Here is a 12647-nt window from a genome sequence, read left to right on the forward strand (position 1 = left end):
CTCCCTGTTAGCTCAGTTGGTAAAGAATCCACCTGCAATGAAGGAGACCCCAGTTCGATTCCTGGGTTAGGAAGATCCACTGGAGAAGGGATCGGCTACCCACTCCAATATTCTTGAGATTTCTTGGTGCTCAGCTGGTAAAGAATCTGCCTGCAGCGCGAGAGACCTAGGTTCTATCTCTGGGTTGGGAAGATCCCCTGGAGAAGGGAAAGGCTACCCACTCCAATATTCTGACCTAGATTATTCCATGGACTGTATAGTCCATGATATAACAAAGAGTCAGACACGACTGAGTGACTGTCACTTTCACTTTTCGTTCTTCTCATAAGTGGTCTTTACTATATTGAAGAAATTTCTTTTCTATTTTATTGAATTTTTTAAAATGATAAATGGGTTTTGAATTTTGTTAAGTGTTTTCTCTGCATAGTCTTACTTTTAATTCTTACATGAATTTTGGTAGAATTGAGCTTTGAATCCATTTGGTCCTAAGATGGAACACTGGGCTGCAAGAAGCACAGGCTGGAATCAAGATTGCCAGGAGAAATATCAATAATTTCAGATATGCAGATGACACCACCCTTATGGCAGAGAGTGAAGAGGAACTAAAAAGCCTCTTGATGAAAGTGAAAGAGGAGAGTGAAAAAGTTGGCTTAAAGCTAAACATTCAGAAAACTAAGATCATGGCTTCTGGTCCCATCACTTCATGGGAAATAGATGGGGAAACAGTGGAAACAGTGTCAGACTTTATTTATGGGGGCTCCAAAATCACTGCGGATGGTGATTGCAGCCATGCTTACTCCTTGGAAGGAAAGTTCTGACCAACCTAGATAGCATATTAAAAAGCAGAGACATTACTTTGCCAAAAAAGGTCCATCTAGTCACGGCTGTGGTTTTTCCAGTGGCCATGTATGGGTGTGAGAGTTGGACTGTGAAGAGAGCTGATCGCCGAAGAATTGATGCTTTTGAACTGTGGTGTTGGAGAAGACTCTTGGTCCCTTGGACTGCAAGGAGATCCACCCAGTCCATTCTAAAGGAGATCAGTCCTGGGTGTTCATTGGAAGGACTGATGCTAAAGCTGAAACTCCAATACTTTGGCCACCTCATGCGATGAGTTGACTCACTGGAAAAGACTCTGATATTGGGACAGATTAGGGGCAGGAGGAGAAGAGGACGACAGAGAAGGAGATGGCTGGATGGCATCACTGACTCGATGGACGTGAGTTTGAGTGAACTCTGGGAGATGTTGATGGACCGGGATGCCTGGCGTGCTGTGATTCATGGGGTTGCAAAGAGTCAGACACGAGTGAACCGAACTGAACTGAAGCTAGTTGTTTTGTTGGTTTTTTTAAATTAATATTTAAATCTCCTTATTTGTTACTGGAGTGTTGAGTTTTTCTATTTTTTCTTGTTTTAGTCTTTACAGGGTGTATGTTTCTCAGAATTTATCTATTTCCTCTAGGTTTTCCAATTTGTAATTGTTCATCAGTAATAATGGTTTCTTATGATTATGCTTCTTTATTTCAAAGGTATCTGTTGTAATGTCACTTTCCTTTCTGTGTTTATTTCAGTTTCCTCTCTTTCCTTCTTACCTTGCTGCTGCTGCTGCTGCTAAGTCACTTCAGTCGTGTCCGACTCTGTGTGACCCCATAGACGGAAGCCCACCAGGCTCCCCCGTCCCTGGGATTCTCCAGGCAAGAACACTGGAGTGGGTTGCCATTTCCTTCTCCAATGTGTGAAAGTGGAAAGTGAAAAGTGAAAGTGAAGTCGCTCAGTCGTGTCCGACCCTTAGCGACCCCACGGACTGCAGCCTACCAGGCTCCTCCATCCATGGGATTTTCTAGGCAATAGTACTGGAGTGGCTTGCCATTGCCTTCTCCGCCTTCTTACCTTAGGTAAGGATTTATTGATATTGTTTGTTTCTTTTGAAAAATGCACTTCCAGTTCTTGCACATGCACACCGGGTATTCTGGCCCACGGGCAATGTGTTTAGAGGTGTCACTTAGCAATGATCATTCTGGGATGAACGATTCCAAACCATTGAGCTTCCCAGCTGGGAGATTGTGGCGGGCCTGCTCTGCCTTACCTGTAGGGTTTAGGGGACTGTGAAGAGCCGAGGGAGAGGTGAGTTGTGTTGGAGCCCATAGGCTCTGCGATGAGGACGATTTGGGGGTACAGGAGTGAGAAGAGCATATCGACCTTCAGTTCCTCCATCAGCCCGAGGAGAAACAGAGGTCATCCTAAGTACAAACCATTTTGCATTGTTTAAGTAGCAATGGGGCTTCCCTGGTGGCTCAGATGGTAAAGCGTCTGCCTACAACGTATTAGACCAAGGTTCAATCCCTGGGTCAGGAAGATCCCCTGGAAAAGGAAATGGCAACCCACTCCAGTACCCTTGCCTGGAAAATCCCATGGATGGAGGAGCTAGACAGGCTACAGTCCTTGGGGTCGCAAAGAGTCAGATACGACAAAGCGGCTAAACTGAAGTAGCAGGGCAGAGTGCCTTTATGGCAGCCGTACTTCAGGTAACAGAAAGTAACGATGCCCTGTTTGAAGGTGGCAGCTATGGAAGGAGATAGGAGGGGCCTGATGTCTTCGTTGCTGGCAGCCACTGCCTGGTGATCCAGCAGTGTATGAAGTCAGCATCCAGGTTCTGTGGATGCTGTGAGATCTTGGCAAAACCTGTCTTAACTGGGTTAAATGTAGGCAGTTTTTGAAAGTAGGGTATTTTCTTAAGAAGACATTAGGAAAGCTTCATGGAACTCACTATTCATTTTAACAGAGTATCTCTGAGAGCTTTCCACAGAAGTTTGTGGATCATTTATCTGGCGATCAAAAAGGAAAAAATATATTAAATGGACAAGTAGACGGTAAGAACTGTATTTTATAGAAAGGTTATTTGACAGAGCATTGATTTAAACTGGGAATATTTTAACAGGCAATAAAGACAAGAAACAACAAGCACCTGTCACATGCGTAGTGAGGCAGAAGACGAGAAGAGGAGGGAAATTGTGTATCTCATAGGGGTCAGCCACAGATTAAATTGAGAATCCAGTTTAAGGAGCTAAGTTGTTCGTTCCTGGACTTCTTCGATGTCCACTTGTTAAGACTGTCCAGTGCAGGGGTGTAGGTTTGATCCCTGGTCAGGGAACTAAGATTCATGTGGCACATGGACAAAAGAAACAATTATTAGTTCTGTTTCAAGATACTCTACAACCAAAGGAAGGCCGAGAAATAAGAGGAAAGAGAGAATGAACGATGAGAGAGGCAGAGGGCACAGGGAGGAAATGAAGGAAAAGGAAGGCCATAAGAGAGGTCTTTAGAAAAAGGGAGCATATTTGACAACGGACGGTGAATATGAGGTGAGCTTCCGGCACCAAAACGTGTCAGAGAAGAACAGCAAAGATCCCCCCTCTTCCTGTTGACTCGTTATTAGGAAGACATTCAGAACTGCGGTCCCCGGGCGTGCAGAGCGGTGTGTCATCCTCTGGGGGAGTGTGGGTGTAGGTGCTCAGCTGTAATGTGTGCAAGTTGGTGTCACATGAAGTGTTGCTGCTTTCCAGGATGGGGTCACATGGGACAAAACGAGAGCTGGAAAGAAGGAGAAAGCAGGGGGTGTGATGGGGAGACCAAGGCACCCACAGTCTCATAGAAAGTCCACTGGAAGGTTTCCAACTCCTAATGCCATTTCAGTTTGGGGGGATGTGTTCATGTGAGAAAATGGAGGCTGAATTTCAGGAGAATGAATTAAGTGGAAGTCATGTAGAAGCAGACTCCGTATAGACCAGAGTTTCTCAAATTTTAATTAGTCTCCTGCGGACCTTGTGGGAAGTGCACATGCTGAGCAGGAGGTCTGAGATTTTGCATTTCTAACAAGCTGTCTGAGTAGCAAGGGTGTAGCCTTGCGTTTAGAGAAATCTGGAAGAAGAGCATTGGCTAGTGTGGGCCTAACAGGATCAAGGAAAAGCATTGTTTTGTGTTTCTTTCTGAGCATGTCTATAGCCAGAGGGAAGCAAAGAATTGAAGTAGCATTATAGGCGTGAGATACCATCCCTAAGCAAAGAGGGAGAAAGCAGTGGTGGGGATGATCCACAGGATGAGTGTAAAGGGGAAGAATTCAGACCACGGAACCAGAGATTCCACTTCACAGAGGAAGGATCTAATGAAAGGAAAAAGGTGGGAAGCAAGGCCTCAGGTGAGTTTGGAGTTGATGAGGATCCTTGAGAGAACTCCTTCCAGAGGCTTCCGTGTATTTGCACTGAAAAGAGATAAGATCATTGTTGTTCCTGACAATACTACAGGAGGCAGGAGGGGGTGCTAGAAGTAGGGTCAACCCCAGCTACTCCAAGTAACTATAGACATCAAAGATGTATGTTGTACTGGTATTTGTGATTCAAATTAGATTAATTTGAATATGGAGGGATTGACTTTTTTTAAGATAACTGATTTTTTGACAGTTGTTTCACAGAAATCCTTTTAATCATTAGCGTGATGTACCCAACCAAACTAAGTTTTGAAACAAAACAGATTGATAGGGTTCATTCCCTAAATGCTAGAATTGCTATTTTCAATAAATAGCTACACTGATTTTAGAACATGCAATATTTTTAACATCTAATAATTCTGTGGCAATTGATTACTTCCTTTTTGATCACTGTATTTCAATGTTGAGAATTTATTGTACATTATTTCGTAGGTGTGTCTTATGTCTTCTTGCATGAGTGGATCGAGAAACGTTAAGATGGCTAAACTAGAGGAGCCAAGACATGCAGGCATACCAGTAGCCCACATGGGTATGGAAAAAAAATGAATATTTTTTTGAACCGTTTTTCTACAAGTGTATATGCAAGCTACTCAGTTCATTACTCTTTCTCTGATGAGAAATGAATTATACATTGAGCTGAACTGTCATCCCAACTGTGCACTTCTTAAATGACTGGACAGATTGAAGAACATGTTAAATCCCTGTAGTATAACAGTGTAAATGGTACTGCTGTGTTGCATTCAAGATACACTGTTGCATTTTGCCATCAGCTTTCACATTTGTCTTCTTGGGGTCATGGTTTGCTCCTCTGATTAAGATCCATTTTCTCCTCATCAGTCAGCATGTCACATCGGCCTGCTCTTTGATATTTTCTAAAGTCATTGAAAACATGATGTTACTTTTGAAATCTTACTGCCTGTTGTGGTAAACCTGTATTCCTAATTTTTCTTCACTATCTATAATGGATTCATAGGTCTGTCTTGCCGGTGTCCTAACATCCCCCTAAAAACAAGACACTGAAACCAAATGCATTCAATATCAAGGCTGAGCATGAGGATTCTGCTCGGTACTAACTCTACATGAATGTACAGCTTGCTTTCATATTACATGTAATTAACTCTTTGTCCCTTTTGCCTTTTAGATTCTCCTGAGAAATGTCTTAATGTGAAGGTAAAAACGTTTATGCTTTTATCTTGAATTGTGAACTGTGGATTATATCATATGTACATTATTTATTAATCAACTTGTTTCCAAACCCAGTCAGCTCGCAGTTGGAGTGAAAGATTCTGTTCGTAATAAAACAGTCGGAATGAAGGATCCAGAAACATCTCCTTCAGGTAAATTTTGCGATACACACTTAACTCTGGCTCCTGCATTGCAGGCAGATGCTTTACCATTGAGCTATCAGGGAAGTCCCTTCTGAAAGAGGGACACTGAAATATTTGAAATGCTAGCTCTTCGTACTCCTAACTTCTTTTTGCAAATTTAATTAAAGAATTGGACATACATAAGGCAAATGTAATCACAGAAACCTAGTCCATCTGATCACCTGGACCACAGCCAAACGTGGTCCACTGGAGAAGGGAATGGCAAGCCACCTCAGTATACTTGCCTTGAGAACCCCATGAACAGTATCAAAAGGCAAAATGATAGGATACTGAATGAGGATTCCCCCAGGTCGGTAGGTGCCCAGTATGCTACTGGACTGCAAGGAGATCCAACCAGTCCATTCTAAAGGAGATCAATCCTGGGTGTTCGTTGGAAGGACTGATGCTAAAGCTGAAACTGCAATACTTTGGCCACCTCATGCGACGAGTTGACTCACTGGAAAAGACTCAGATGCAGGGACGGATTGGGGGCGGGAAGAGAAGCGGACGACAGAGAATGAGATGGCTGGATGGCATCACCGACTCGATGGACAGGAGTTTGAGTGAACTCCGGGAGTTGGTGATGGACAGAGAGGCCTGGCGTGCTGTGATTCATGGGGTCGCAAAGAGTCAGACACTACTGAGAGACTGAACTGAAGGGAAATGTTATCGTTGGTATCCATGTTTTGCAAGAAAAGATACTTGCAAGCATATGAACAAGAAATGTTTAAAATGTAAGCTTGAACTCCAGATGTTTTTGTATATGATTCGATACCCTTACGCGCTCAGTTTGGAATCTCTATTCTCTCAGGAATTCTCAGAGATTAATTATTAGATCCTGAGATTTTTCCAGTGTCCAAAAATGCTTATTTGAACTCTGACCTTTACTTCGATTAAAGCTTGACTTGCTAACATGTCAGCTGTATTTCAGCTTATAATAATTTGATTTTAGTGTTGTTACACAGATGAATCTAGGCCAATCAGATGTTTTGATTAGCAGACTCTGTGTGTGTGTGTGTGTGTGTGTGTGTGTGGTGTCTTTGATTATTAGAAGTAGGGGAAGTAATCATCCTTTAGATTCGATAGACATAATCTTTTAAAACAGTGATTCTGAAAGTTGTTGGCTTTAGGATCTTTTTATACTTCTAAAAATTATTGAGCATTCCAAGGAACGTTGTTTAAGTCTATTGTTGTTCACTGTATTGGAAAATAAAAATGAAAAACTTAAAATCCAAGCACACACAATCATAGTTGCTAATTCCATTTGTCCTCAGTGCTGTGATAGCACATATCGTGTCTCTGAAGTACTCCACTGTGCTCTCAGAACAGAATGAGAATGGAAGGAATGTTTAGTGTTGTTGTGAAAATAGTTCTGACCTCTTGGACCCCCAACCCGATGGGTCTCTGGACTTCAGCGATTCTGAGGGGACACTTGAGAACCATTGTTTTAAACCATTGAAATGGTTGGATGTGACATGATAAAGGGGCCCTTGTGTTGACACAGGGTTTTGAGTTTCCCTTTTACACTTCTTGCTTGTTCCTTTGATTTCTCAAGAATTTTAGATCTGACAGTTTTAGTTTTTTGTGGTGTATTCATTCCTGTCTCATGGCCTTCTGTCCTCTTTGGATCCAGTGTGGTCCTAGACTTACCTATTTTCACATGGAAACAATTAGTCACACACCGGGCTATCATTTCTTATATAAGTTTATGATGTTTTTGTTTAGTCGCTAAGTCATGTTCGACCACTGCGACCTCATGGACTGTAGCCCGCCAGGATCCTCGGTCCAAGAGATTTTCCAGGCAAGAGGCAAGAATGCTGGAGTGGGTTGCCATTTCCTTCTCCAGGTTATGATGTTTATCCAAGGCTTTAAAAATGAGTGAAGACATTTGTCCATTGAGGAAGGACCGTCTCAGTGAAATTAAAGAGGTTGTTGTTGGTGGTGGTGCTCAGTCGCTGAGCCATGCCCGACTCTCTGTGACACCATGGACTGCAGCCAGGCCTCTCTGTTCCTCACCAGTTCCCGGAGTTTGCCCACGTTCCTGTCCATTGAATCAGCGATGCTGTCCAACCGTCTCATCCTCTGCCGCCCCCTTCTCTTCTTGCCCTCCCCTTCTCATCCTGCCCTCAGTCTTTCTCAGCATCAGGTGCTTTTCCAGTAAGCCAGCTGTTCGCATCAGGCGCGCCAAGTATTGAAGGTTTAGCGTCAGCATCAGTCCTTCCAATGACTATTCAGGGTGGATCTCCCTTAGGACTGACTGGTTTGATCTCTTTGCTGTCTAGGGGACAGGGGACTCTCAAGAGTCTCTCCAGCACCACAATTTGAAAGCATCAATTCTTTGGTGCTCAATCTTCATCATGGTCCAACTCTTACATGTGACTACTGAAAAAACCAGAGCTTTGCCTGTACGGACCTTTGTTAGCAAAGAGATGTCTTTGCTTTGTAATATGTTGTCTAGGTTTCTACGATTAGTTAAAGTAGTACCACTCATTAAAAGTGTTTTTAAAACCATGGTCTCTAGAACACACAATATTGTCATGGAAAATTAAACGTAAAATAAATTAGAGATGAATTTTGTTAATAAAATATTTGTGTGTTGAAGGAAAATAATAAGTTCTAATGAAATACAGAGTATGTAATAAAAATTGAGTGAATCAAAGTAATACTAGAAAATAAAACATAGAACAAATGAGACACGCTAGTTAACATCTCTTCATGAATGACAGTGACATGTGAGATGGAGTAACCTCTGAAGGAGTAGTGAGTTTGAGGGGAAGGAGGATGTGGAACTGATTCTCTGAAGAAAGACTTTGTACGAGGTAGTCGGTGTTGTATTCTTACTCAGGTCCTGATACATGGAGACTTTGTTTTCACATTTTTCAGATTGGGATTCGACTAGTTCGAGCCTCAATAGTGAGACTTGTCAAAGAGCCGGCATTTGAAAGTTGATGATCAGCGTCCGCTGGTGTCCCAATCACTGACCGAAAATCAGTCAGCACCCACAGAACTCGGACAGAAGACCGTAACACATAAAGAAAAGATGAAAAAGGCAGCAGTGTTTCTGGTAGGGAATTCCATGCCCCGTTACCCGTGCCAGTCTCTGCTGCCAGAAAACAGAGAAAGCAAAGAAGGTAATGCAGAAGCCCAGGGCACTCAGCCATGCGACACCTGGGCTTGGCCTTAATGTCCTTCTGACGGTTCCGGATTAGATTTGTGGCAAAACCTACCTTGTGCTGACTCCTTTTATGCAACCTGCAGCCAAGCAATACCTCAAGCAAGGTATTTGCATTCTCCGTCTGACCATATAATAAATAACAAAGAGAGTTTGGAGGAAGCAAGTTCCTTTAGGCTAGTATTTAGCATACATCTGAGAGTGGGTAGCCGGATTATATTTAGAACTCTGGGACTCTTTGTGAGTCCTCGGTAGACAAGTAATTATTGAAAAAAATAAAGAATATTTATACTAAGGTGATTTTTAACAGCTTGTCCTCTGCAGTCTTGAAGCGAAGAGGATTGACATGTGAAGAAATAATTTACACTTCAGATGTATATCTATCCCTGGAGAAGTCTATAAAGATACCCTAGAAAAATCTACAAAGTACTCAGGTAGCTACAAGGAAAGGGACAGCTGTTTATCTGGGGAAACACAGCTGTAATCAAGGGCAACGTCATAGGTTGAGTCTTAAAAGATGAAAAGTAATTTGTCTGAAGAGTACAGGGAAGCATTTCAGATGAAGGAATTGAAGGAAGCATAAAAAGTAAGGGGAATTTTGTAACTAAGAATAATAATGCAGTTGAAGCTTGGCATGTTGTTCAAAAGGTACTGTGATGAAGTAGAGAAGAGAATATACTGTGACTTTGTCTGTCCTGCATTTTGAAATTTTGTTTGGTTTCTGATTGTTTTTTTCACAGACGCGTGGATGAATTCATGAATGAATCTTTCAGGTGTTTTTGTGCCTGTATCCTGGTGACATCTGGTATTTCCCAAATGGTTTGTTGAAGTTTTTGATCATCGGGAGTATTTCTTAAAGAAGTAAATATTCATCTGAAGACAAAGATGAACTTAAGCTGTCATTTGATACAATCATTTAAGTGGGTGTTTTAAATAAAGATTATGGCTTTTATCTAAATATAATCAGTTCAGTTCAGTTCAGTCGCTCAGTCGTGTCTGACTCTTAGCAACGCCATGAACCAGAGCACGCCAGGCCTCCCTGTCCATCACCAACTCCCGGAGTTCACTCAAACTCATGTCCACAGAGTCGGTGATGCCATCCAGCCATCTCATTCTGTGTGGTCCTCTTCTCCTCCCGTCCCCAAGCTTTCCCAGCATGAGAGTCTTTTCCAGTGAGTCAACTCATCGCATGAGGTGGCCAAAGTATTGGAGTTTCAGCTTTAGCATCAGTCCTTCCAATGAACACCCAGGATTGATCTCCTTTAGAATGGACTGGTTGGATCTCCTTGCAGTTCAAGGGACTCTCAAGAGTCTTCTCCAGCACCACAGTTCAAAAGCATCAAATCGATTCTTCATCGATCAGCTTTCTTCACAGTCCAACTCTCACATCCATACATGACCACGGGAAAAACCATAGCCTTGACTAAACGGACCTTGGTTGGCAAAGTAATGTCTCTGCTTTTTAATATGCTATCTAGACTGGTCATAACTTTCCTTCCAAGGAGTAAGCGTCTTTTAATTTCATGGCTGCAATCAGCATCCGCGGTGATTTTGGAGCCCAAAAAAATCATGTCTGACACGGTATCCACCGTTTCTCCATCTATTTCCCAAGAAGTGATGGAACCAGATGCCATGATCTTCGTTTTCTGAATGTTGAGCTTCAAGGCAACCTTTTCACTCTCCTCTTTCACTTTCATCAAGAGGCCTTTGAGTTCCTCTTCACTTTCTGCCATAAGGGTGGTGTCATCTGCATATATGAGGTTATTGATATTTCTCCCGGCAATCTTGATTCCACCTTGTGCTTCTTCCAGCCCAGCATTCCTCATGATGTACTCTGCATAGAAGTTAAATAAGCAGGGTGACAATATACAGCCTTGACGTACTCCTTTTCCTATTGGGAACCAGTCTGTTGTTCCATGTCCACTTCTATCTGTTGCTTCCTGACCTGCATACAGGTTTCTCAAGAGGCAGGTCACGTGGTCTGGTATTCCCATCTCTTTCAGAATTTTCCACAGTTTATTGCGATCCACACAGTCAAAGGCCTTGGCATAGTCAATGAAGCAGAAATAGATGTTTTTCTGGAACTCTCTTGCTTTCTCCATGATCTACCGGATGTTGGCAATTTGTTCTCTGGTGCCCCTGCCTTTTCTAAAACCTGCTTGAACATCTGGAAGTTCATGGTTCACGTATTGCTGAAGACTGGCTTGGAGAATTTTGAGCATGACTTTACTAGCATGTTATAGCGTGTGAGATGAGTGCAATTGTGCAGTAGTTTGAGCATTCTTTTGCATTGCCTTTCTTTGGGATTGGAATGAAGACTGACCTTTTCCAGTCCTGTGGCCGTTGCTGAATTTTCCAAATTTGCTGACATTGAGTGCAGCACTCTCACAGCGTCATCTTTCAGTATTTGAAATACCTCAATTGGAATTCCATCACCTCCACTAGCTTTGTTCGTCGTGATGCTCTCTAAGGTCCACTTGACTTCACATTCCAAGATGTCTGGTTCCAGGTGAGTGATCACGCCATCGTGATTATCTTCGTCGTGAAGATCTTTTTTGTACAGTTCTTCTGTGTATTCTTGCCACCTCTTCTTAATATCTTCTGCTTCTGTTAGGTCCATACCATTTCTGTCCTTTATCGAGCCCATCTTTGCATGAAATGTTCCCTTGATATCTCTAATTTTCTTGAAAAGATCTCTTCATTTTCCTATTCTGTTGTTTTCCTCTATTTCTTTGCATTGATCGCTGAGGAAGGCTTTCTTATCTCTCTTTGCTATTCTTTGGAACTCTGCATTCAGATGCTTATATCTTTCCTTTCCTCCTTTACTTTTCGCTTCTCTTCTTTTCACAGCTATTTGTAAGGCCTCCTCAGACAGCCATTTTGCTTTTTTGCATTTCTTTTCCATGGGGGTGGTCTTGGTCCCTGTCTCCTGTACAATGTAATTTTACCTAAACATGCAGATTTGTCAGGAGAACTAAACTTGGAAGTGATATTGGAGGAAGAACAAGAAAAAGTTGAAGGAGATGAAAGGAACCATTCACAGGTAAGTAAAAGTATAAATTGAAATTTCTGGCTTAGAACCATTTTCTCTGCTTTAGCAACACAATGCAGTCTGTAACAGTGTCCATAACAAGTACAATGACTTTAAAATTACCCTTTTAGAATTGATAGATAATAACTTAATAGTTTTTATAGCACTTTAATTATATATTCTGTCGTCCACCTCTCCTCCTGTCCCCAATCCCTCCCAGCATCATAGACTTTTCCAGTGAGTCAACTCTTCACATGAGGTGGCCAGCGTATTGGAGTTTCAGCTTTAGCATCAGTCCTTCCAGTGAATACGCAGGATTGATCTCCTTTAGAATGGACTGGGTGGATCCCCTTGCAGTTCAAGGGACTCTCACGAGTCTTCTCCAGCACCACAGTTCAAAAGCATCAATTCTTCGGCGATCAGCTTTCTTCACAGTCCAACTCTCACATCCATACCTGACCACTGGAAAAAGCATAGCCTTGACTAGTCAGACGTTTGTGGGCAAAGTAATGTCTCTCCTTTTTAATATATTATCTAGGTTGGTCATAACTTTGCTTCCAAGGAGTAAGCGTCTTGTAATTTCATGGCTGCAGTGAACATCTGCAGTGATTTTGGAGCCCCCAAAAATAAAGTCTGACACTGTTTCCACTGTTTCCCCATCTATTTCCCATGAAGTGATGGGACCAGGTGCCATGATCTTAGCTTTCTGAATGTTGAGCTTTAAGCCAACCTTTTCACTCCCCTCTTTCACTTTCATCAAGAGGTTTTTTAGGTCCTCTTCACTTTCTGCCATAAGGGTGGTGTCATCTGCATATC

At 42.4% G+C, this 12647-nt stretch overlaps 1 protein-coding gene across 28 annotated transcripts in view; it reads left to right on the forward strand.

Annotated features, from left to right (window-relative positions):
• LOC129545947 (ankyrin repeat domain-containing protein 26-like) overlaps positions 1-12647 on the forward strand; it is a 111850-nt gene that overhangs the window by 23070 nt on the left and 76133 nt on the right. For 11 of the 28 annotated variants that reach the window (XM_088840152.1, XM_088840149.1, XM_088840150.1 and 8 more), the window contains 7 exons: positions 1569-1892; positions 2780-2867; positions 4694-4790; positions 5403-5431; positions 5522-5598; positions 8512-8907; positions 9541-9619. In XM_088840152.1, coding sequence (XP_088696278.1) covers positions 9557-9619 — 63 coding nt within the window. In that variant the 5' untranslated portion in view covers positions 1569-1892; positions 2780-2867; positions 4694-4790; ... (2 more) ...; positions 8512-8907; positions 9541-9556. Of the gene's footprint in view, positions 1-899; positions 1217-1568; positions 1893-2779; positions 2868-4693; positions 4791-5402; positions 5432-5521; positions 5599-8511; positions 8908-9540; positions 11310-11760; positions 11844-12647 lie in introns of all 28 variants that reach the window. The other 17 variants (XR_016038341.1, XM_088840167.1, XM_088840168.1 and 14 more) reach the window with 11 other exon arrangements.

Source organism: Moschus berezovskii, chromosome 9, assembly GCF_049115385.1.
Source record: "Moschus berezovskii isolate FMDL1 chromosome 9, NW_MosBer_1.0, whole genome shotgun sequence".
In the NCBI taxonomy this organism is placed as follows: domain Eukaryota; kingdom Metazoa; phylum Chordata; class Mammalia; order Artiodactyla; family Moschidae; genus Moschus; species Moschus berezovskii.